Genomic DNA, 25,544 nt, shown 5'->3' with positions numbered 1-25,544 from the left:
ACTTCTTTCAAAATAAACTCCCTCATTGTATTATTTCATGCTCATTTCCTCTGTACAGGGATGGAGAGAATGCTGTCATAGGGGGAGGGGCTCTATTAATGACAGATTGGGGTTTTTTGCTGCAAATGGGTTTTGTGGTACATGTTTTTTTCATTCTTGGTATCTCAAGGAGAGTAACAGTGGCATCCTGTGGTGCTAGAGAAGAATTACAGCACATACTGCGCTGGATGTGAGACAGGAGGGCTCCTGAAGTCCACGGATGAGTTAAGCCCAGAATTCAACTGCATTTGCCTCCTTCCTGCATTGGCCTAATGTGCGCTCAGCTTTAGGTATACAAAGTCAATTCAACAAGTCTAGTCTATTGAGACTTCTACAGAACCATCCATGGGAGCTTGTGAAGATGTTTTATGGAAGGTAAGATCTGCTGCTTGGAAAAAGAGAAATGCTAAAAATGGTTTAAGCTAAACAGCTGTTAGATTCAGTCTGAGTTTGAAAGCTAGAATTGGTGAAGGTAGTAGCTGATAGTCTTGGCTAGCAGCAGCTTAAGTTACCTGAGTCCAGTCATGCTGAGAATCTAGCAATCGATCACCTTTAATTAAACACTGCTTTATATACACACGTACATATGTACATCCACATACAGCAGTTAAAGCAAAAAGTACATGTCCAATCACTCACTGAAGAAATAGATGTATGTAGCTTTACACTCTTCTAAAGCCAGTCCTTTCTTCGTAGCTTGTAATAGGTCATGCGTGGGTTATGAGAGTACCTTACAGAAGGCACCTGTTATTATAATAAGTAAGTATTGCACAGATTAAGCAGCTGGAGGCTGGCTCCCAAATACCTGTTTAAGCTTCAACTGGAAGCTAGAAATAAAACCACCCTAAAAGACACTGCAACTGTAGCAGCTAAACTAGTGACTTAAAGCAAAACAAACCATCATTCTTGACTCAAAAAAAAAAAAAAGCTAATGATCTTAATAATCAAGAGGCCCTAGCATGCTGAATAAGACACTGTCTTAGTGAACATGTCTGATACTGTGTAATGTACAAGAATCAGCTGTGCAAATACAGATAGGTCCCGCTACTACTGTGCACTTGGTGGGTTCTACCACTTGTGTAATTTTTCCCCTTTGGAAATAGACACGGAGGTGACATATACTTGAGTTGGTGGTGCACAAAAATGAACTCAAATCCAGTATTGTGCTGTAAATTGTAGGGGCTTCTGTATGTTACAGGCCAAAAGAAAAATCTGTTCAGTTCAATGACTAAGCCAGAAGATATTCACTCTTATGTATGGAACAGAGAGAACCTCTTCCTTCCCACCCTCCGTCCTTAATTGGTAAGAAAGTTTGTTTGCAGGAGTAATTTCTCCCATCATCCCTGCCATATACCATAGCCTTTCAAACATAGGGTCAGTCTGACACTGACAGTCTTATTTTTGGTACATGTGACATGGGCAACTTGTGCTTAGCTTGATGCAGTGTTTTAGGATGTTTTCTTGATTCTGACTTACCCAATCTAATGTGCTTTTGATTGCAGAAAACTTGCATGATTCAGTCATTAAATGTGAAATCATCCTTAACAGTAATGCTTAATTGTGTGTTGTTTTATTGCTTGTCTAGGCCTTGGCCACTTCTTTAGCGCTGATACTGTCCAGTGTCATCCATTACTGCTGGTTTGTCAGGCGAGGCATCATCTATATCTGCAAAATTGACATGAGGTACTTCATCTGAACGCACCAATTCTATTGAGCTTTACAGGAATGTGCACGAGCTCTCCTAAACATGAACGTTGCTATTCTGTCACCCACCACACTAGCTTGTTTACTTTGCTGGTCATGGAAGACAGACCTCCGTTGCCAGTAACCTGGACAAGTTTTTTGCCTGTCATGCAGTGCTCCTTTTGTAAGAGATGCTTATAAAAACAAATAGCAAATGCAGACTGAGGTGATACGTAAGAGAAATCCTTTACCAGTGAGGCTTTTCTCAAGAGCCTGACAGCTGCCTGTGGATGGCAGACCCGCTTGTTCCCTGGATTTAGCCAGGGAACAGCATAGGGAAGCTTGTGCAGTCTGTACTAGGAGGACTTATTCCTGCTAGCTCTGCAGTAGCACAGTAGTGCTTTCACAGCCAGCATTCCTATGTGCTTTATAGTTCCTCTGTGATCCACAGACCATTCCTACTTTTTCCCTTGCTTCTGCCACAGAAAAGAAAGCAACCCTGAGTTGTGGCTGCCAAGGCTTTGTGGGCAAGTCAGAGCAGGAAGAGGGGACAGGAAGCAGCAGTAAAATAAACATTTCCTTGCATTTTGTTGAAGTGCTGCACCCTGGTTATGTATTGATGCATATGCTATTCTTGCTCTCATTATAAAGCAGGGCTGAGTGCTGGTGCTGTCTTACCTGATGAGGGCTTGGGGTACATCCTGTGGAAAAACAAGAGGAAAGCGTAGAAGGTAAAGGCCAAGCCTCCAAAGATCATCCCACAGACCAGGAAACTGTAGCTGCCCTGATCATGTATAATCTGCAATTGGAGGGGGGGGAAAAAAAAAAAAAAGGGAGCAGACATGTCATCATAGCACTCAAATACCTAATTAGCATTCAGTAAGAACTTTACTATTTATCAAGGGTAATGCAGTGCTTTTTCCCAGCAGCTGTCCAAAATCCAGGACTAAGGTTTCTACTTAAAAGTTCCAGTCACTTTTTGGCATGCCTTGTCTACACTTACCGATCCCACCAGTAACTGTAGTACCATCTCTCCAATTCCAGCTCCGGTCACTAACACAGTTGTGGCACAGCCTGCAGAGAAATAGTGCAAGTGATGTTGGCAGGGAACAGGTGAAACGGCCAGCAGGATCAGCCTGTAGCTTCTTTAAACTGCTCTTCCATGGCTCTCTCCCTACAAGATTTATAATACTTAATGTATGTTCCCATTCAGGGTTGAAAATGCCTCTTCTAACCTGCAGTAGTGCAGAAAGGTAGAAGTTTAAGCCAGAAAACTATCTATCTCCTGTTCTGTCACTTGTCTCTGTTGGCAGAGGTACTGTTGCTTCTTGATGGAAATATTTTCATTCTTCTGTATCGCTGCCCCAGAGACAGACGTTGGCAGAGACCTCCCGTAAGAGGTGGCCAAACTCTACAATTTTCAGTTCACTGATAATCTGGATGATGTTTTCAAAACTAGCTCCCTGTAAGCCTCTAAAGCAGACATTCTTGTCAGACCCTGAGAGCTCTAAAGCTGCAGGAAACTAAGAACCAACCTGGATCCCTGCCTGTAGAAGTTATTAATATAATGAAGCCAGGATTTGTGCAGTCTGGTTTTCTGACTACAAGCTTGAATAAACATTGTATTCAAAAGCAGATCTTTCTTCCAGGCCTCCTGAAGGGGGAAGGAGTTGCTAAGTGTGATGGTATCTGAGCTCATCTTGAACACCCACCTGCTTTCAACGTCTGCCAGGCATGCCCAAATCCCTGCTCACCTTTGTACTGCAGGATGTCCTCAGTATAGGCAAGCATGCTGGGGAAAGTACTGCTGAGAAACAGGCCCAGAGATGCTGTCCCCACAAACAAGAAGACAACGCTGTAGGAGAAAATCAGGAGCAGGAGGAAGGTTATCAGGACTCCGACCTGTGAACACCAAACACAGAGTCAGGAGGAAGGCAAATGCTGAGTTGCAACAGGCTCTAGGTATTTTTTTTTTGTAGAAAATTGTTTGGAAAAGAAAATAAACTATACTGAAAAATTGTCACAATCTCTGAAAAACTGAACTAGCCAGCCAAATAAAATCCATCTACCTTTGCAGTAAAGAATTTGGTACTTTTTATAACAGGACTTAAAGTGAGTATATACAATTCATCTGTCTCAACTTCATTAGGTAGAGACTTAAGATCATATCTGAAAAAAATACTTTTTCTCTGCAGCTTTAAATACAACAGTACTACTACTTCTATAATATTTACAAGTCTCAATCACTAGTAAGTCTTATTCAGCACATTAAAGAATTAACTCACTCTCAATAACTGCTCAGAAACCAGTCACAGGAGTAAAGCCAAAGAGCCAACTAAATTGAAACAAGTGAGGCAACTAAATTTAAACAAGCTCGCCCTCACTTCTGGCTTGCTGTAGCATACAAGTAATAGCAAAACCAGCCCAGATGCACTAAATTGGCCACGGCACAGTCAGCAGAGGGAGCTCTGCAATACCAACTCAAGTTATTTTTTCTTAATTGTTTAGGGCCTGATTATGGGTGTGTGCATTGTACACAAGAACAATTTGGATTCTAAAGAAATTTAATTCAAACTGCAGTTTGCTATAATGCTGAAATGACTGCCAAGAGCTTACTACATATAGCAGTACTAATGAGCAAGCATTGCACAAAGGATTCAGTGTTAGTCAAATGAATTTTTGTACTTGGATGATACTACCCTACCATTGCCTTTAAGGGGAAGTGAGAAGGCTTCCATTCAAGGCTGGAGGCTATTCCCTCTGCTTTCTAAATATTACCAGCAGCTAAAGTTGTCCTGTCCTCAGGTTTGTTAATAAAGCAATAGTGCAGTTCAGACAAGTGATTAAGCCAGTAGTATGCATCGAGGAGATGCATGGGACCTGCGATAGATCTGCTGATGCTGAGCTTTCCCTGCTCCCATGTAAGTAGTGACTACGTGCTGAAGTAGGAAATTACACTCATTTTTAAAGTAATTGCTTTTCATTTGGGTGTAGCTATTGGTATCCGAGCTCAGTTTTTAAAGTGACCAGTGGCAAGGTGCTGAGCCAGCTGCCTCACCTGCCTCCTGTCTGCAAAAGGCATTGGCCTAAATCTTCAAAACATCCCAATGTGAACTGTCATTCCTGTTTTCTCACCACCCTGTCATAAATTCTTGACCTCACAATATTAACTGTGAAGCTTGCTACCAAAATAACTTCTGGTTTAAATAAATCGTAAATTAACTGCCTTCTCACTTGTTTCATTTCTTCTTTCTTTGTAAGAAGTGTAAATGGGAACATCTACCTCCCTGTTGTCTGTCACATCCTTACATGCATCTTTCTTATATATCCTTAAAGGACTCCTTCCTCTTTCTTCAAGTGAATGTGTTTTATTGATTTAAGCAACTTCACATCACATTGGTTTCTTTGACAGCTGCTGCAGTCTAAGCAGAGAATTTACTGAACTATCTGCCTTCCCTTTCCCATGGCTAACATGGGCATTAAATTCCCTGTAAATGCCAGAGAAGACAGCGTGCAAAGTAAATAAAGTTGGCAGACACTACTAGATGCTTTCACAAATCTAACGTTACATTAACTGAGGAGCAAGCTCAGAAAAGCAGTGCAATCCAGCAGTAAGTCTGAGCTACCCGGTGCATCGGAGTCAGCTGCAAACCTGCAGAGGCAGCGATGCAGGAGGAGGCTAACGCAGCTCACCCCGGACGGCATGCTTGTCACGCACCGCCTGGTGCAAATCTACTCTAGGTATGGCATGAGAGTAGCTGCAGCTCCGCACATCAAAACCAAAACTAGACAGCATCTTGGAGGCAAGCAGGAGAAAAACACAGTAAAAACAGCCTTACCACGTTGATGAAGACCATAGTTGCCGGCTTCATTCGGTAGGACACAGGGATGGAGATGAGCCTGCCCAGCGTGATGAATCCCCAGAAGAGGCTGGGCAGGTAACCGGCCACTTTATGTACTACGGAGAGAGGCTCTTCCACCGCGTAGCTGTAAATGAAGCCCGAGTACTCTCCCTGCAGGGAAAACAAAACAGCATGTCACATCGATGACCACTTACAGGCTTTGCAGCTTCAACTTCAACCTGTCCCTCAATTATTCACAATATTGTGATAGTGCTGGAGAGCCCACCTAGGGATTTGCTATCAAATCTCAATGAACCTTGTTCCCAAGGGTTTGCAGCTGGAGACAGGCTTCCACCAGAAGTAGAACACAGGAGTTAGCCTCTCCTAAAAGGGCAAGATTTCACAGCATTACTAGGAAAAATGCATGCTAAGCTCTTAGCTGTAGAGATGCTCTCTTCCCTAGGGGCTGTCTTGTCCTTTTGGAATTGCATACTCTCAAAACGTATCACATTAAGAACCCAGAGTTGATCATCCTCGAAGATGGAGGCCCTGGAAAGTTCCCGTATCTGACAGCTGCTTTGTGTAACCCTGCTCATCTTTCAGGACCCTATTTAACACCCTAGTAAGACCCAGCAGTATTTTACCATGAGGGGACTGAGACAAAACTGTTGAAAGAAAAAGAACAGCAACTTGCCAGCCAAAAGCGAGCCTTCCTCGCCCAGACAGAAATGCTACACACGGCAAACCCCGTGTGACCGTGCCGGCCGGGGACGTGCTGCCAGGCCACGCCAGAGAGACTGCACCATCCCCGCATGCTCTCATCTTGGGTTTTGAGGGCTCAGGAGACCCATCAAACAAAGAGCCACCGTTTCTTATGAAATAAAATGAAGCTGCTCTTGCCTCTTGGCTGAAGTGAGAAGAGACCTCTGCTGCCTACCAGTAGACAACATCACACCTCCAGCTCTAAACTGGCTAGGTTGGTAGCAATAGCAATCTAGCTGCAACAACACAGAGCCTAGGAGAAGCCACAAACCCCTCCCAAGAAGCAGGGCACGTATCAGCCTGACTATGATTAGCTTTGAGTGAGCTACCTTGGGAACCAGACTGCTGCTCCGGCAGACCCTCGGGTCCAGCCCGCTGCACGCAGAGGACATGTGCTGGGTTTGGGCTGTTACAAGTGATTTGGAAGGAAGAAAGCCATATAGCTTTGCTCAGACAAGATCCCTCTATCAGCTGAACTCACCACAATCCCATCAGTCATGAAGAGAACAAGAGCCCCAGTGATGTGGACTGCGAAGTAGGTGTAAGAAGCCCCTCTGAAGTTTTTGCTTTGGCAGCAGCTAAATAAGTCATCATGACCTGGTAAAAAACAATGCAAAGCAAACTTAGCTGGAACGTCCCCCTGGGGCTGGGTGGTTGCCAGCCCACAATGGGGATTTGTTTTGCGCTCAGCTGCACGACAGAGATTCATAGAGGACCGTGAACAACGTGGAGCACTGCTAACCTCTGCTGGCACAACCTCTTTCTTTACCTACCTCTAAACTTTCAGAAGGAAGACTGATAACGCTTGTGGGCTGCTGTCCACAGACTGGGATCCTAGCTCTCCAGGATACTTGCTACTTCTCTGACTGTAGCTGCTTGTGCTCCTCTTCCCATTTAGGAGCTCCACATCGCTGGCCCCGCTCTTACAGTCAATAGAAACAAGCCCATCCGACCATAGCACTCGTGCTCAGAGCCCCTCAGCCTCGGTACCACCACACAGGAGAGTCCTGCCCAGGATAGCTCACATTCCTCAGATAAATGATACTTCAAACAAGCCAACTTTGGGAAAGAGAGTGATAAACACACAGCTAGCGTCACCTCCTCTGACCAGACCACTGGGAGCGACAGCCTGCCAATGCCGGGGTTCAGGACCCCAGGAATTCCCGACTCTCCCATCCTCATGCTCATCTCATATGTTAGAGTACCAGCACCTGGAGTCCTGTGCAGGTGAGACAGTTGCTCCTGCACGGCAAAGATGAAATTATCGCTGCTTCTATGGGGAAGGAGGGATTTTGCCAGCACAGATGTGTCTGTCACAGATCACCGCAGTCGGCATACAGCCTGCCTGCTTCTCTAAGGAGTAATCTCAACTGCATTTAAGAGGAAGATGGAGATCTGAAGAACATGAAACTCCAATGGGTTGTAGGAAAACAGGCAGCTAGGCTGAGGAAAGAAACCATCAGTGTCTCAGCTAAGGGAAATGCTATCAGATGAGCACAACTTTCTCAGACACCAGAGAACCCGCTCCGTTAGGGACACCTATGATCCTTCCCTGCAGCACCTCACCACATCTCTAACTGCCTCCACCTTCAAGTATTCCCTAAAATTTCCTTTTATTGTTCAGGTAAAGCCATCGCTTCTATAATAACACTAAACGCTCCTCTGATAACCCTAAAATATGATTACTTCCAAGATTCACTATTTAGCTGAAGAATTCACTTTGATACGTTTCTCTTGGGTAGCGAAGAACAATGTTACTATTGTCCCCAAAACAGGGTGTAGTCACAAGTTCAAGAGCAAACTATTGCTAGAGCTTAACTTTTCCTCTCAAACAAGGGCGCTGTCCTTATTCCTGTCAGATTTATAAGAATCAGCATTCTGCAGCATGGTGACCACTTTTAAACAGTCAGCAGAGCCAGCTCAAAACCTGACCAAAAACCAGAAGGAAACGAAGGGGCGTGACTTTCAGGTGTGCTTAAATAACTTGGGAGCCCAGGTTTAATTTTAGGACAGCTTGGAGAAAAGTAGCCTGGAGTCCCAACAGCGGGTTACTAATCTCTGTTCAGGGGTTACGGTCCCATCTAATTCGAGGGCAACTGGGCACCAAATTGTCTGTTTGGATTGTTTGGGTGTTTCTGGATTACGTTCACGTGCATGTTTTGGAAAGTTTCCTCCTTAGACAATAGCGATGGATCTCACTCGTTAAACTCAACGGAGACACTCAGAAACAGGGCTTTTTTCTCCCCCTGCTCACCCCCTGTTCCTCCAAACCCGTAAGAAAGGTGGCTCCAGCTCACCTCCTGCTGCGTGGGGTCTCTGCACGGCGGTGGGGAGATCGTCCTTCTCTGCGGGCTGCGTTTCCATCGCCAGCTCGTCGGCCGACAGCAGCGGGTGGCTGCTGCTGTTGAAGCACGGCACCATCCGCTCCTTGTAGAGCAAGAAAAACACCGCGATGGGGACCGGCAGCTGGGGAGGAACGGAGAGGGGCAGGTAAGCACGACAAGCCTCGTGCAAAATACAGTCCAGTTCCCCAGGCACAACTGCCTTTTAGGAAGCTGCACTCGGCATCTGCAATAGATGTGCCCGAGTTAACCTCCGAGAGCAAGGACAGAGGCTGGCAATGGCGTAATGAGCCACTGCAGGAGGGATGGAGGCTTCTTAGGAGAGCTAGTAGGGAGATGGGGGGAAAAAAAAGGCAAGTTGAGAGCAAAGACTCCTGCTCCAGAGCATGGCTGGGGCATCTCCTGCCAGTCCCTGTGGGATGCCAGGTGGGCTGGGGACCATTCAACTGGGATGGGGGACAAGGGACACTGGAACAGAACACACCTAAATACAAACCTCCTGAAGCACTGTACTAGCCCTTCAAAAGCAAAATGTTCTGGTTTCCAAGCATTTGGCCATTTCTGTCCAAAGAATAAAATAATAAAGTAGCTTTTGCCTGTGGAAAGCAGAACAGTTTTAATGGGAGACCTTCTGTAGCTGAAACTCTTTCTGAGGGAAGAGCAAGCTGCTCCAAGACCTGTTTTGCCCATCTCCAGCCATTAGCAGAGGTTGCTCAGCATCTCGTAAGAGATGAGCTCGTGGTTCCCAGGCCAACAACGACAGCACCGCTACAGCCGAGCGGCTTCAAACAGCCCCTCGGTACAACCTGTGCTGAGGGACCTGGGACTGAAAAGCGAGGAGCCTCCAGCCATGGCTCTCTCGGCTCTCACTGCCTTAGAGACCCCCGCACGTCGAGGGATGCCGCTGCGCTGGCTCCCAGCGCACAAGAGTCCCACCGGCACCGTTCCCTGCAGTCAGGGCTTTCTGCCTGGTGCTAACGCGCACGGGGACCGTCGGCTTGTACCTGCCCACTGGATCCATCCCACGGCAGCCGCAGCATCAGGCCCCCCGGCACCGCGCTCCCTTCGCTGCCGCGTGCCCGGGGACCAGCCTGCTCCCTGTGCACACCCGCGACTCGCTGGTGCCTCCAAGCCCGGAGGGACTTGCTCTTAATTTTTTTTTTTTTGGAGAGAAAACAGAGGGAAGCAAATGAAGCTGGGTCTGCCCCTTCCCAGCCCTCCCTTCTCCTCCCGCCGCAACCAAGTGGTGTTTATTCTGCAAAAAACTCGGGGAGAAAGCCAGGAAATCCTAAGTGACATCTCACTCTCCAGCCGCCGAGCGCTTGTTTTCTACATGTCTGTGAGCAAGTGTGAGCTCTAGCTCCAAATTTCCTGCCTTTTGTTGGCTCGTGGCATGATTTAAATGTATGGAGAATTCCACCACCCCCCCGCCCTGCTTCTCTTGCCTGAATTCATTTAGGAGGACCTCATTGTTCTGGGAACAATGGGAATAGGAACAGTTAGTTCGGTCCCATGGAAGAAAAACGCATTTGCTTGATAGTTCTAATCCTTCCGGAGGTCAGGACCAGATTTTATTCTTCTAAACTGCAGATTTTGCAAAAAAATACCCACGCAGAAGGACTGGCCATACAGATAACGTCTCTGGGCACTTCCAGCCATAAGGAGCACTCGGTGCCTACGCAGAAAAGGGCCCCAGCTCCAGACTCCTCCAATTCCCAAACTGTAGGCATATCCCTGCTCCCCAGATCCTCATCTCTAAAGCAAGCAGGTCCCTTTTGCTTTATCCAGACTGTAGCATCTTGAAGCTGGCAGCGCCTCGGGTGCACGAGTGCTCTGACCCCATCAGCCGTGAGCTGCTCACCAGCGCTGGCTGTTTCTGGTAGGAAATGCCCAAAAGCTGGAGACTCGCCCACGGTCAAGCGCAGCCCTCACCCATGGGTTGCCACCACGCCAAAGCAAGCTCGGGGAAGTAGGGAAAAGCAAAGGATCAAGCTCAAGGGAAAGCAGGTTCCCAGGGCTCCGTCCTGAGCCAGCCCTGTGTCCTGCAACACCGGCTGGCAAATCGCCTGGGGGACAGTCACCTGCGGCCACCTGGCCCACAGGAGTGGCCGGCCATAAATCTGGGATGCATACAGGGGACAGAGCATCCACGAAAGCAGTTCAGTTGTCACGCAGGCAGGCGGAGAGGAGCAAACAGCCGAACGCCAGAGCCCTGCCAGGCACGTTTCACCAAGCAAAAGGACAAATCCATCCCAGAGGAGCAGCCTACCCCAACCACAGGGCAAGGACAGCTCGAGGACCATCCCTTCCACTGCCCACATGAGCATGGCCACTGCCACGAGCTGCCGGGTGGGTGCCGAGCCCTTCTCCCCACCCGCAGCTCCCATGTACCCCAACTGGAGAGGCTGGGCGATGATGATGAGCCTCGCTGGCCCCTGGAGCCAGGACACGTGCCAAGACACACGCCAAGACACACAGAGGCAGGGCCACCATGCTTGGGACAGGATCTTGCTACTCAGCTCCTAACGCAGCTTCAGTTTTCCTGGGGCTGACACCTCGGCTGCCTGGGCCGCTTGGCACGAGGCAAAGAGCCATCAAAGCCTTCGCACCCTGCGGGGAGCCCAAACGGCGAGAACCAGAGATGAGCTGCAGCCACAGCCCCTAAAATAAGGACACTGGTCCTCAAAGCTCTGCCCTGCCCCGCAGAGTCGAGGGTGGCCCACGCCATCCCCAACCACACCAAGCTGGACACCTCCAGCCCCCATCTCTGACCAGTCCTCCCTCCTGAGCAGGCAGAGATTTTGGTGCGATAACAGTTTGCTCGTGGGCTTTCTTCCCAGGGCAACTCTGCTTCGCCTTTTTTGGCAGAAGGCTTTTCTTTTTTCCAAGGGCTGAGGGGCATCTGAGCATCCCGCCGGGAGCCTGCACGGGCTGGAGGGCAAAACGGGCAGCAAGAACCCGACCGCCTGGACTCGGCGCTCCAGCTCCAATCGCCGAATTGCCAGGGATGTTCCCCTCCCCCTGGCAGCTCTTAACCACTATTATAAACTCAACAAGTTGCTGCATCACACAGTTAAGCGTGGGTATAATCCAGGCTCCTTCCCTCCAGTTTCTATTTCGGTCTCTCCCCCCAGGAGCACGGGACCGTTCCCTGCTATTGTATCCAGGCTACTTTTAAGCAACCTAAGCACAATGGAGTGTCCCGCACTTCCCCTGGGAAACCACCTTCCGGACAAACACATCCCTCTCGGAGGAACATTTTCCTGATTTCCAGCCCCTTGGAACGGTCTGGATGATGAAATTTCCGTTCTGTGGGAAACTGAATTTTAAAATATGTTTTTGTTCCAAATCTGGATGAAAAGCCAAAATTTTCTGTTAGAATGAAAAATTCTGGCCAGGAGTCATCCAAGCACTTCATTTTGATAATGTTGAACCACTTAATTTTACTAAAGCAAGAACATTTTGCTTCAATAACATTGAAACAACTATTCTGTCAGCTTTACACATTGCATTTATGCCAAAGTCAAATTGAGACATTTCCATATTAAACAAAGCAAGAATTTGAAACGAATCATTTCGGCTTGTGTCTTGTCAGAATACACAGAGCCCTGTGAAAACTGGGATGGAAATGCGGTTTTGACCGTTTTACAGCAAAGTTGCTGGTCCTGGTTTTTATTTCTATAGCTTACTCATTTCATCCACTTCCCTGGGGTTTTAAATACCAATTATCATCATCTTGCTCTGACATTTACACCTTAAACAAGGGTCAGCAGTTTCGGAGCTGAGCTACTCTCAGTATCTCCAGCCAGTGGGTTGGGTTATTGAGTTTAAACAAGGAATCCAGTCAGCTCCCTCAGCGAGGCTTTGGGAAAGAAAATAACAGCTCGGCTTTGGCACGGGGACGCGCTCAAGAGCTGCGTGTGCAGCGTACGTCCGACTCCCCGCTCCTCTTATCTTTTGTTACCTAACCCTCATCCCAAAAACCATCAGTCTCCCAGCACCCCGGGACTCCCTGCCATATTCCTGGTGATCCTACGCAGCGTGTGCACACACGTGCAAACAGCACTTGAGCGTGCAGCGATGCACAAGCTCAACTAACGACCTGCTACACATCAGCTGCTGGGCACAGCAGGACTCAGCCTAGTGTCCCATCCTGCTCCCAAAACATCCATGGGACACAGCTAGGAACAGAGAGGGGTCTGGCAACCACCCTCCCATCAGTGCTCCAGATATCAAGACGCATCGTCGTATTCAAAGCAGATGTTAAATGCTGCCTTCAAAGCTAAATTAGTTTGCTCGGGATTGACTGACAAAATAGATAACGCTCCGGTGTAATTAAAAGCACATTTCCCATGGCATACGCAGAGTCAGAGGTAATTAAAGCTGGCTTCTCCTCCTAGGCAGAGAGCATTCGTCTTGGTACTTCTGCAAAGAAACTCATTACAGCACCTGCCCAGCTATTTCAGTTGCCTGTTCTTCGCCTCACATCAGCGAGCTGTGCGGGCCTCGGTGTAATGAAAGCCCCTGGATTAGGTGCACTGGGGTCTGTTTTAGTTATTCAGCAAATGGGAAGACCAGGAGCACAAAGAAACACGTTCCCTTTGCCTAGCGCAGACGGAGCGGTGGAAGACCAAGGGCTGCTCGTTGGTCTGGGACAGGGAGAAGGAGCATCCTTATGTTTTGGCAGAAGGGCAATGGCTAAACTTGGACAGGGAAGGGGCAGCAGGTACTGGGGCTGCGGGGCAGAGAGAGGTCCTTCTGGCAGGATCACCCTTCACTTCTACCACAGGAGGTCTCCAGGTGAGCGAAATGGGCACCAGCTTGGCAGTCCCTGCCCTGGCACGCTCTTTATAGACAGATATTGGAGCATCTTAGGGCAAGGGCTACACAGGCTGGGCTCTGCTCTGCTCATGGGGGGACCCCAGGACCCCTGCCAGCAGGAGTGCCCGTGCACGAAGCATAACCAGGCACTCTACAGGCGTGGAGCAGAGCTGCCCTCAGCATCAATCCCGGCACGAACAGCACCCCTCGGCAGGGCCGACGCTTGCTCGCTGCAACAACACGCTCCGCTCTTATCGCTCCAGATCTCCGTGGACAATTACACACACGCTCGCAGGGCTCCTGCCGCCAGGGAAGGGACAGCAGCGGGTTAGCTAGCTCTGCTGCGGGGGGACTGGGCATGGGCACGGCCACAGCCCCGTGAGGCTGTGCAAGGGACCAGCTGTATTTAACCGTGCTGGGATTTGGGTATTAACTGGGGGGTAAGGAACAGGGCTAGGTTTCAAAGAGAACCCGCAGACCGCAGGCAAGAGCAGCTTGCTAGAGATCAGGTTTGGGACTCAGCAGGGCAGAGAAAGAGGACGGGCACTAAACCCGATGTCTCTCACAAAGGAAGGGCCACAGGGCTTTCACATCTGCTGCGAATCACCAGGGAAACACAACAAATAGGCAGAGACACCCTTGATCGAGCTTTCGGCCCCAGTAACTCAGTTCATCCACGGGCACTTTCCTATGAATATCACTGCAAATCACCCTCCCGCTGAGCCATCCCCACACCACCGAGCTCCTCCCCAGACTGACCACAGAGGAAGACCTTGTGGCTCTGAGTGTAGTTAGCTGCTATAACTCCTGCCCAGAGGTACAACCTGCTTCCAGAGAGATCAGAAAAATCCCCACAGAACGGTACATCGACCCTATTGCATCTGACGGTGCGGTGACTGCTGGCTCAGCTTCAGAGTCCTGCCCTCCTGCTCCAGGCACCTGCTGGAAACCCAGCACTTGCCAAAAAATGAACCTTTGCTGCGGACCAGCACAACCATCCTCATGCCTCCTTCCATCACCCGGACCGCCTAACGGGCGGCAACACCCCCCAAACACATTTAAAGCTGAGAAGCAGGGATGTCCCCAGCAATAGCTTGGGCCACTCCGCCTGCAGCACTTACGTTGATGAGGGCCATGATCCAGAAGGCATAGGAGACGCGTGTGACCACCATGCCTTTCATCGGCAGGTCGTAATGAGACAGGTTGCCCGGATGGTGCGGGACCAGGGACTTGCGGATGTGAGGGAGGTTGCTGGAGGCGTTGGCCGTGGAGTTTGAGAGGATGCAGTTGGTGTCCGAGAGGAAGGGGTCAGCTATCAGTGGGCTTAGCAGCGCTCCAAAGCCCACGAAGAAATGAAGGGCCTGCAAGAGATGAGACACACAAGTAGAGCAGGGGGGGTTACTCCTCTTCTCTGCAGGGAGGCTGGCCGAGCCCCTCGCTCCTCTTCCTCAGAGAGGGAAGCACGGCCAGAGGGGAGACGCGGGCTCCGCGGTCACCTGCAGGAAGATGGCCGAGTCCTTCTGGTAGATCTTCACCAGCTGCATGTTGGAGATGGTGTCGATGCAACCCATGGCCAGTCCTGCCACAGCCATGACCACAGCCAGGACCACCACATTGTGGCACAGAGGAATAATGGCAAAGACCAAGGAGATTGCCAGTGACGAGGCAAACAGTGCAAACAAGGACTGAGCCAACCTGAGACAGGGAAAGAGGAAAGACAGGACAGAATTACTACCGTGAGAGCAGTACCCACACCACAGCCCTGCCTCCCATCTTCAGCCCCAGGTCAGTCGGTGGTGTGGGCATTAGCAGGAGACGCACCCACAGGCTGTAGCTCCAACACGTGCTCTTCTGACAAGACAGGGGAGATGCTACACACCCTGCACCCCCGTGCCTCCATGTCACAGCCGTAGCCAGCCTAGGGCGCTGCCACCTCCTGCGTGGAGGGCGATGCCTTGAACAGGCAGATCTTCCACCCAGCTTTTGTGAAGAGTTACCATCCCTTCAAGCCCATGTTCTGCACATTTCAAAGCCCGAGAGCCTTCCCTTGTTAACTGGGCAGATCTGGGAATGGAAAGGGACATTGGTACATGCAGGCGAGGCCACATCACGACTTTTGAGCAACTCCAGGGAATTTCTCATGCAGGGCTGTGTTGCATGAGCAGGCATGAGAGCTGCTGGGCAATCCCAGTTCCCAACAGGGAGAGAGCTGCTGGCATCCCCATCACCGTGTCATCCCGGACCTGCCTGCATGTCCTTGTCCTGTTCTGCCCCACAGGGAGCACTGGGGAGCTGCTGCGGTTCCCTCTCCGTGCCCCCGTGCCACCTCTATTCCCCCAACACGATGGGGCGGGATGCAGCACTGCTGCCGTTCCCGGTGCGGGCGGCCGCTTTCCAACCCGCGCAGTCCGTCGGAGAAACCCAAGGGACGCGCGCGGTAAAGACAAAGCCGGTGCATTACATCTCGAGTCTGGCAGCGGCACAGGCAGGCCTGCCTGGCTGAGCGGAGAGGCTGCTCTCGGTGCGAGCCGAGCGCTAGCCAGATCGCTGGAGAACGGCGCCCAGGCTGGCACCGCGCTGCTCCGGAGCTGCCAAGTCGAAAGGCAGGAAGGAAGGAAGGAAACAGGGACCAGACAGCGAAGCTCTGAAACTAGCAGAGAGATGGGACTATAAAGTCACAGCAGAGCGTCGTCCCCTCCCCACCCTGGGCTCCCAAACCCTGGTAGAAGCAACGGCCGGCAGCTTGCTACGATGAGTTGCTAATGAGCAATCGGGGTCTGCTGCTGGGGGATGTGGGGCACAGCCATCTGTCCACAGCAAAGGACTGGCAACGTGCAGGTACGTCCCCAGCACGGACACATAACCAGCAAGCAAAACACCTACATCTCTCTGCTTCGTGCTCTGCCCAAAAAGGGAGGAGAAGGCTACGGAGGAGGCACAGGCTGGAGGCACAGCAGAGAGCCTCCGTGGCTGCCGGGCACCACGCTACCAGCCCTCCTGCCCTGACTGCTCGTCCAGAACGGCCTGGCCTTGGGCATGTCACCGTGTTTCTGGTTGGACCTCATTCACCCGCAAACCCAGAGTTATTTGGCCCTCCACATCCTGCTTGTTGCTTACACTGCACTTCAACAGCACCGGCGAGAAAAACGGGCCAAGGGCACGTCTCCTTTATTCTCCTGCCCGGTGGCACAAACCTGGCTGTACCAGCACCTCGGTGTGCTCACATCTCCCAGCCCAGCCTCGCTCACCCATCCAGCCAGACCACGTTGGAGGAGCCAATGTTTTGCAAAGCCGTACCTACTGATCTTCCTCTGACAGTAAAACGGGGAGCCAGCGCGGAATTTCTGGGGGAGGGAGCAAAGCGAGATGTGCACAGTCATGGCAGGAAAAACAACTAGCAAATGAGAGAGAAGCAGCTTCGAGCCTGGAGAGACAAGGCAGCACTCTCCAGGGTACAGCAGGAGCCCAGCAGGAAGGAGAGAGGCAGAGGCACCAGCAGCTGGCAAATCCGAGGCCGGGAGTGACAGGGAAACAGGGAAACACACGCCAAGACATCCCAGAAACGCCTCTTCTCTTCTGCAGCCCTAGCAAAACAACCACAGCATCGCTTGTGCTTGGCTAGGGAGCACGGTCGTTGCTAGAGTTAAACATTAATTGCAGATGATGTTATGTCCTTAAAAAGCATTAAAAAGATCACCTCGCTTTTTCCCAACGAGCAAAAATTCCTGCCTCCGGCCGTAAGATGTTAATAACACAATTACACCTCCCCTGCAAACACCAGCAGCCCACAGCCCAGGGAGGCACGCAGCCCTGCTGCCCCCTTCCCTGGCTCCAGCATTAGGGGGGACCAAGAAATTGCTGGCTTCCCATGCCAGATCCCCAAGACGTAGCCGAAGGACACTGCTCAGCACCCGGGCAGGCACCGCACAACCAGCTGGGGGATTTCTTTAGAAACAAACCTCTTTGAAAGCATCCTGAAACGAGGTACACCATGACTTTCAGAGGGGGTCTCAACCCTGTCTCTTGATGATGCGAAACCAACGCACTCCTCTAAAGACCTTAAAAAGCAACCCTGATGTTTTGCCGTGGTCCAGTTTCTGACATTGCTGCCCTCCCCATCACTAACCGGTCCCCGTGTCCCCGGCTGAGTGGATGCACAGCTCTGCACCAGCTGCAGCTGTGCCCAGGGCAGGCTCTGCTTCAGCAGGGTATGAAACGAGTCTTGTAACGTCATGGACTCTGTTTCAGGACCACCCAGAGCATGTCCTGGCTCTATCACAAGGCTTGAGGGAAGGCCTGCAGCTCCCCCCAGAAGGTTTAGGCTGATCTCCTCTGTAGGATTAGGATGGTTAATGCTATTCTGTAGTCACAGCCAGAAAAGCTTCCCCTCTCCTTCCCACACAGCGTATATAAACCCCCACCTCAGCGTTCCTGTTGCAGCAGGCATTCTTCAACTTCAAGTATGTTTTTCCCCACCCCAGGGAGCATTTTCTGAGTCCCTCACATCAAGAAGAAAAATTATAATCAGGCTAATTCAGACTTGCAAAACTGATAATTAAAAACCCAAAGCCCTAAGGGGACGAGGTGAGGACACGGAGGAAGAAGGCGGCGTGGATTATCCCACATCTGCCTTCAGGTACCCTTGTCTCCAGCAGAAAGCACGGGCCAGGCTTGGGGAGCATCGCCTCCCCCGAGGAGCTCACGCTCAAGTCACCGTGCTCTCTGCTTTCTCAGCAACAAAAGGCTTTACTTTCCTTTGCGGTGAGAAGCGTCCTGTGTGCATCAGCCACATGCTTGAACAGAAACCTTCAGAAGACGGGAGTCTGAAGGGCAGGGAGAGAACGGGGTCATCCACTCTCAGCTGACATGCTGTGATGTGCACAGGTGCCCAAGGATAAAGACGAAAGAAGGGAAAAAGTGTCCCATCTCATCAGCCCTCCAGGTCCCGGTGTGGATCACTCCTCTGAGCAGAGCCTGCTCAGGGCTCCAACACAGCAACACACCTACCAGCCCTCTCCTCTCCTCTGCTAACACCAGCAGGACTAGCTCAGGGCTGACCCGAATGCTGGGACCAAAAGCAAAAAATACAGGAGGACACAAAAATGCAGTTTCTGAATCGGGAGGAAAAAAAAAAAAAAAAAAAGGCAAACTGGGGCATGGGCACTCAGTTATTCTGGTGCTTCTGTCACAAACGTGTAGCACAGCAGCACAGAGGCAGCATGGCTTTAACTTCACAATGCAAGCTTAAAATCCAGCAAAATGGGAAAGGAAAAGGGGAAGGCAAGGGAAGCAAGAGGGAAAGCAGCAGGGATGCAGGTGCCCAGAGCTCACCCCTGGAGTTTGCAGTGCCAGGCGCTCAGGGGTGGGTTTACCGAAGAGCTCACCTCCCACTTGGGTTTCTGAGTCTAGGCAGGGTTTCAAGTCCTCTCAGCACTCCCACCCCAACACTGCTGGCTGGATTTGCAGTCTCGCAACACGTCAGGCACTTCTGAGAATCTAGTCCAGGTAATACCAGGAAACAAGAGCCTTCAGCGTGCTTCATGCAAAGGTGCACAGGGCTCCTTACGGAGGGCATCAGCTGCTGCCAGGGCTGTCTTTGCTCGAGGAACCTCTACCAACACCACAGCAGCATTAGGGTTTGAGCCAGGGCATGTGCTCCACCTAAACCCCAACCCCGCTCAGGCAAATACCCTGCAAAAAGCTGTATTCTTCTGAAGCAAAGCTCGCAATTCCAACCCAGCAAACGCCACGTGTGAGTTACCAGAGAGCAGCAGCCTGTCGTGAACCTGAGTGAGAGCTTAAACAACGCGCCTCGGGGCTACGTGGGGAGCTGCCCTTCCCACAGCTCTGGCTTCGCACCTCCCGACAAGCCAGGGAAGGGACCACACGGCAAACCCGGGTCTCCAGCGCAGGGCACCGCAGGCAACGATTGCGTTTCTACATCACTCGGGGGAAACTCGCAACGGCAAACTTTCTTCTTCCTTGAAATCTCGCACGAGAGGGAATTCTGGAGCTAGTTCTGGCAGTCCAGGCTCGCGCCGAGTTACGGAAGGGACGGATGCCATCATTATGCTCTGTCCTCCCAGTGCTCCAGGACTCCAGCTGGGCCGAGAGAGCAGAGACTACGACCCAGCATTCCGCAACTTCTCTGGTGAGAGGAACCAAACCACTATTTAAGTCCCACCACCCACTTCTGCCGCAGAATCCAGTAACAACACTGCTTTCCCTCGCGAGTCCATCATTCAGAGCAGACAGCTCAGACCGATACATATTTTAATCAAAAGCAAGCAACAAAGTCTGTGTTCCTCAGGCATTAGAAATTAAACGCAGTTTGCAGCCAGACCTCAGCTCGGCTGGCTTGCAGGCAGGCAACAGTTTGGGATCCTCCACCAGCAGCTATCCATCTCCTAACCGGAAAAGGCGACTTGTCCAGCGCTCCTCCCTGCCTGGCACCAGGGCCGGCATAATTTGATTTATAAACCCGCAGCATGGCCCAGATGGAGAAATCCATAGCAGGACAGCTCGATCTGTCTGTCCCCGAAGAGGGGATAGTACAGGAGCTCTCAGAGCCTGAACAGTTAATATTCTCATCCAAACCCACACGTTTGTACGCCGCACTGCTCCGAGTAACCCCCCACAACACTCGCAAGCTACAACTATCCGAAACATGCCCTCCTGCCTGGCAGGGCTGCCTCTCCTCAGTGGGGCTCGCAGACACTTTGCAAAAGCCCGTTGCTCCAAGAGGCTGCGATCACAAACGCATCCTGGTTCGTAACCGCAGCGAGCAACAAACACGCTCTTTTCCCCAACATGCTGCTGCAGAGTTAAAAGTTTGGGAGTCCCTGAGCACGAAACCCCAGACGGGGCCGTGTAACCCGCCAGCCAAGGGCAGGAGCTTCGGGTAGGAAGCTGACAGCAGGAAACAATTCTGCATTTTCCTTCGCAGCTCCTTCAAACATATGTGAGGCAGACTGGAGGCTGGCAGAGGCACTGCCTGCTGACCCAGCAGTCTCAGATCCATGTCGGACCCAGGGGAAGGTTCCCACGTGCCGTTCCCATTCCTGCACACCCCACCTTGCACCTCCTCTCCGGCACAGCCCGACAGGGAGCAGCTCCCGCTGCTCCATGAAGCCTTTGGGCTCTGTCCGGATGGGGGGACTAGGACAGTTCAACGTACCAGGATGGCAATTTAACAGGTGCTCTAATGCCACCTTCGTTAGCCAATGCTCTCCACAATTCGCAAGAGTTTAACGAAACATTTTAAAACAGGCATTCTAAAGCAGCGAAGGATTCACGCAAAATTCTCTCATATACATGTTAAGCGTATACACGACGTGTACATCAGAGACACACACGGAGCTGACACGTTACATCACTGCCTGAAGAACTAGTGACAATGTAAATAATCAGCTGGTTCTCAGCAGAGCACAGCTGTCACCAAGCCTCAAATCAAATGCCTGTCTGGCGATCTTTAGGGTTGAGCCAGCGCGTATTATTTATTTTAAACACATCCTGGACAGAAGGCTGGGTGCAAATCCCCGTTCGGCTGTCTCGCTGGCCCACCCTGCACGGCTGAGGCACTGCCTCTGCCCTCGGCCCCCGCAGCAGCAGGACCACGAGGACCGCTCGCATCTCGCCTCGTGTTTGCCCAAACTCCCCGGGGAGCGCGACGATGCCTCGATTGCTGACACCGAGGTTATTAAAACAGGCTTCCAATAATATTTTTGTGATAAACAATCAGGTTAAGGAAAACACCCTCCAGGAAGTTCTGGCTGTAACTTCACGCTAAGGCTCGCTCTGTCCCGAGCTCCAGGCGAACCGGCAGCTTCTCTCCAAGGGTGCAAACCCACGCAGAAGAGGAGAGCGGCTCCTGCCCCCGCACCCCCGGGGAAGCCCCCCCTCTCTCCGAGCCCCTCGGGCGGGGGGGGGGGCTGCCGACCCTCGGGGACACGCAGGGAGCGCTCCGCTCCACTCGGGCAGGGTTTTCCCACCCGCAGCATCCCAGCTCAGCCATGCAAACCCGGCGGGGGAACGTGGGAGGGAGGCGAAGCCCGGCTGGGGGGATCTTTGGGGAGAAAGGGGTGGTGGGAGGGGGGGGTGGCTGGTGCTGCCCACCCCCGGCCTGGGAGGTAAAAGCGGGGGGGGGGGGGAGGCTGCGGAGAGCTAAGCCCACCGGCGGGAGGTGCGATGAGTTTGCCAGGCGCCTTACGTCCTCTTGAAGACCCCTCCGAGGCAGCTGCCGAGCAGGAGGCAGAACTGCTGGGAGAAGAAGACCCAGGTGATCTGGGAGAGGGAGCTCTGGGTCTGGCAGCGCAGGTCCAGCAGCGTGGGCCCCAGGAAAGCGATGCAGAGGCCGAAACTGAAGAAAACGCTCCAATAGGTAAGGGTGGGCTGCAGGTTCCTCCGGAACCGAGCCGACACCCGTTCGTCCCACCACATCCTGGGCGGTGGCGAGGGGCGGTCACGGCGATGCGGCTCCCGCCCCGGTGCCGGTCCCGGTGCCGCTCTCTCCTTCCCGGGATGTGGCTCCGGAGCCCGCGGAGCCGAGCCGGGCGCTGGCTCCGCCTCCGGGACCGGGGACCGCCGCCTCCTCCCGGGGCCGGGACCGGGGCGGAGCCCCCTCTCCATCCCCCCCCCCCCCCCGAAACCGCCCCGGAGGACCCCGCTCCGGTTTGAGGTCAAGCCGTGCTTCAGCGCATCCCTCCGGGGAGCGAAAAGGAGCTCCCAGTTTATCCCCTCCTTCCCCCAGTATCCCCGCGGGGTTTGCATCGTCTTGCCAAAAGTGGGGCAGCCCCCCCCGCCACGGGTGACACCTCACGGCACGGGTGACACTGAACTACGGCCACAGCAGCAGCAAACCTGATGCAACAGAGAGCCCAGCCAAGCGAGGAAACCCCGAAATCCCCTCTCTCTGGTGCCGACCGTCTCTGCGGCCCTCCCGTACCCGTAAATAGACACGACCGTTCCAGACAAATGCAATTAAAGTTGCCCCTTCTCTGGGTGAGAAGCACAAGATGGCTTGGGGGGGGTGGGGGTGCGGGTGCGTGCGCCTTTTGAAGTCGGAGTGGTTGATGCTTACGCAAAAGGTCTCCTCTAGAGGATGGATTTATAAATATTTCACCTACTTTAGCGAGGAAAGACTAGCAATTTTTAGAACGCTCTTTCCAGGCAAACCAGAATCGATGGAGCTCAGCCATGACAGAGGGCTGGCTCCAGGCCTGCACACCAGGTCCCTTCCCGTGCCAGCGGACCCCGCACACGTACTCACACGTCCCGTGACCCGTGCCTCAGGAATGCTGCTCCGGGGCTGGAGGTGCTCATTTCCACCTGGACATAGCTTAATGTTTAGCTAATCCAAATTGCATGAGTCCTTGTTCTTCCCTGGCTGTGGCATCTGCTGGAGTCTTCCCAGAGCAAGGAGAACAGGATCATATCCCCTTCCACCACCAAAGGGAACAAGGCGACTGGGGGCAATAACACAGAACAGGTGGGCAATAAACCCCTGATGGCCCTGAAGGCAGAACTCCTGTGGCTGCCAGGCACCTGCACCTGAAACCATTAAGCAATCAAAGAAACAGCTCAGCTGCCTGGAGGGACGGAGCAATGTTGTTATCCCGTTTTACTGATGGGGAAACTGAGGGCCAGAAAGGAATGAAGCTCTTTGCTTACAGACACGGAGTGAGTCAACAGCATGGCCGGAAATTGGGTTTTATCATTACGTGATAAACCATCTTCCTTAATAGCCTGGATGGCAGGATGGAGGGGAGGGGGAGGCTGATGCACAGGCCTGTGAGCCACAGCCTCAGGCTCTCCCTGCCAGGCAGTAACTAGCTTTGAGAGGCCACGCCACTGCAGACTGCCTCAGCTTCTCTTCCTCCATCAATAAGTGGGGACAAAAGAGCACGAAGGAAGAAGGATTGTGACAGTAAAGGCCTTTCCATCAAAATGCTGCTGGGAAGATCATCTCCTGACCCTCTCTGTCCATACACCTCCTTGTGCATGGAGCTGGGGTTACTTGATGAAACAGCAGATCCTTATCTTCCACACACCAGGTGCCATGCCCCAATAAAAGGGCTGACAGGGCTTTACCCGTGGCTCCCCCGGACAACATTCTTGATGTCAATCTTGATCTTGGCTCTCCCCTTACCGGACAGGGAGTCAGGAGACCTGCAGTCTACTCCTGGCTTCCATTACTGCATCACCATCACTTGACAGCATCAGCTTTCTGGGCCTTGACTTTCCCAATTATAAAATGGCTGAGCAATGCTTTCCCCACCTTTGCAGGTTCACTGCATCCACTCCCAGATGAAAAGGCAGCATCCAGGCACCAGAAGTTACAAATGTTAGTACAACCCCTACCCCGGCTACAACAGCTGACCCCACTTTGCTAAGCAATGGCCTAAATGCCAGCACACTTGCTTCCAGGAATATCAGGCCATTTTATCAGGGATAACACAAATCATGCAAGATATGCTTGCAAATAAGAAACGAAGCGTAGGTGGGTTAGTCAGCATAAGAACACACTGATCCTTTCTGGCTCCACATACTGAAACCCAGATCCTCAGAAGTAGCTCATAAAAATGCAAGCCACAGGACTATGAGTATGTGCAATACCAGAATTAGCTTCACGAGGAGGCACTTTAGGCTGTTTTCCAAACTGAAATCAATGTTGTACTTGCAATGAATTAAACACCCACATTTTTGCGCTTGCTGCAAACTGCAAAGTGAAATCATGAATGAAGGAATAGCAGAGCAGCATGATCACAGAGAGCAGCATCAGTCGGTGCGTGCCATTGCTGCTCAAAAAGATCCGACAAGCCTTTGAGAAGCACCTTCCTTTTGCTTCCTGTGCCCTCGCACGTTCCTGGGCCAGCAAGAGGCACAGCGGGGGTTTTTCACACTATATCAGTTAATCTTTTCAGCCAGTGGTGCAATTACTTCTTTAACACGATCGGTCCTGCTTTGCAGTGACTACTCTATAGAGCTTCAACCGAGAAGCCAGATTTTGTTCAGATTTGCTGTTGTGATGCTGGCATCGCTTCTCTTAGCCCAGTCTCAACACAGTGGGGAAATTCAATTCTAGTAATAGGTTTTCTAAAGGCTTCCTCGGGGTGGAACCAGCTGAGGCCCCACGGGTGGGCTGGGGACAGCAAGCGCCTGGGGACAGGCTCCTTCGAGGCTTTTGCCAGTGTGTGGGTTGGCAGCTGCGGCCAAGGGCCTGGGGCTGAGATACTGTCGAACAGTTTTCCCCCTTTTGCCAAGAGACCACGAAGGGAAAATCTGGGCTGACACCCTCAGAAACCCAAACACATTATCCCAGCAACCACGTGTGCCGGTGTGATGGGCCGACGAGCTGCATGCGCATTTGGAGATGGGCGCACCGATGCCTTTCAACAGCTGTAACTCAGCCCCAAAAACCCACCACCAAGCAAGCTTAAGCAAGTAAGAAAATAACCACCCCGACTCATTGAGTGTTACTGAGAAAAGACGTGATGCTTCTTACAACACCAGCTAAATTCTCCATACGATGGGTTGAATTATTCTAGGCTGCATGTAAGACGCTCAGCAACCCAGCACGAATGGGCTGGGCAGCTGGAACGGCAGGCAGCACACAAGAGAGGTGTTCACCCCATGTTATTTCAGGGTCAAGAGTTTTAAAACACACCGTGTGATTTGGAAAGCTTGGCTCCGCTTCTAGGTCAAGCATTAGCCTGAGATCTTGGCCCAGTTATTACAGATCCTGTGACACTTGTCTAAAAGGAGGAAGCGCTCACCTACATGTTTTCCTACCGTCCAACTGAAATAATTCACACACCCACTCCGATTTAGCTGGAATCAATGTGCTTCCTCCTTTACTGCACTAAAACTGCGGCAGAGGAGGGCTGCAGGCTGCAAGGAAACGACCAGGCTGAGCCTCCCGAGACGCACCTGTAATTTAATGACACACAAATAATCTCGTTGAGCACAGCAGATATCGTCCCCGCCTTGCAGATACGCTGAGAGACCCGGGGAGCGATGGGTGACCTGCCTTGAGCATCCTTGTGAGGGAGGAGGA

The 25,544-nt window shown here is 51.7% G+C and overlaps 1 protein-coding gene across 1 annotated transcript; it reads right to left on the bottom strand.

Annotated features, from left to right (window-relative positions):
* Positions 1–567: 567 nt before the first annotated feature.
* Positions 568–22,095, bottom strand: MFSD4A (major facilitator superfamily domain containing 4A). The gene is made up of 10 exons (XM_052814614.1): positions 21,699–22,095; positions 14,986–15,184; positions 14,611–14,850; positions 8,624–8,792; positions 6,808–6,923; positions 5,562–5,735; positions 3,477–3,624; positions 2,726–2,796; positions 2,401–2,521; positions 568–1,704 (listed from the first exon to the last, which is right to left on the bottom strand). The coding sequence occupies exons 1-10, from the start codon at positions 21,926–21,928 to the stop codon at positions 1,640–1,642; spliced, it is 1,533 nt and encodes a 510-aa protein (XP_052670574.1). The 5' UTR covers positions 21,929–22,095; the 3' UTR covers positions 568–1,639.
* Between the last annotated feature and the right edge of the window lie 3,449 nt (positions 22,096–25,544).

The sequence above is a fragment of the Harpia harpyja genome, chromosome 19, assembly GCF_026419915.1.
Source record: "Harpia harpyja isolate bHarHar1 chromosome 19, bHarHar1 primary haplotype, whole genome shotgun sequence".
NCBI lineage: Eukaryota > Metazoa > Chordata > Aves > Accipitriformes > Accipitridae > Harpia > Harpia harpyja.
Note: the sequence above shows the minus strand (reverse complement) of the source record. Positions and strands in the feature narration are given on the sequence as shown.

What these genes read in the sequence shown, in the direction of transcription:
- MFSD4A (XM_052814614.1), bottom strand. Translation starts at nt 21,928, where the DNA reads ATGTGGTGGGACGAACGGGTGTCGGCTCGGTTCCGGAGGAACCTGCAG. An exon ending in GGAGGGGTCTTCAAGAGGAC is followed by an intron (nt 15,185 to 21,698) that starts GTAAGGCGCCTG and finishes TCCCTGTCTCAG; the next exon opens with GTTGGCTCAGTCCTTGTTTG. An exon ending in CTATGGTCTTCATCAACGTG is followed by an intron (nt 3,625 to 5,561) that starts GTAAGGCTGTTT and finishes TGGTGTTCACAG; the next exon opens with GTCGGAGTCCTGATAACCTT.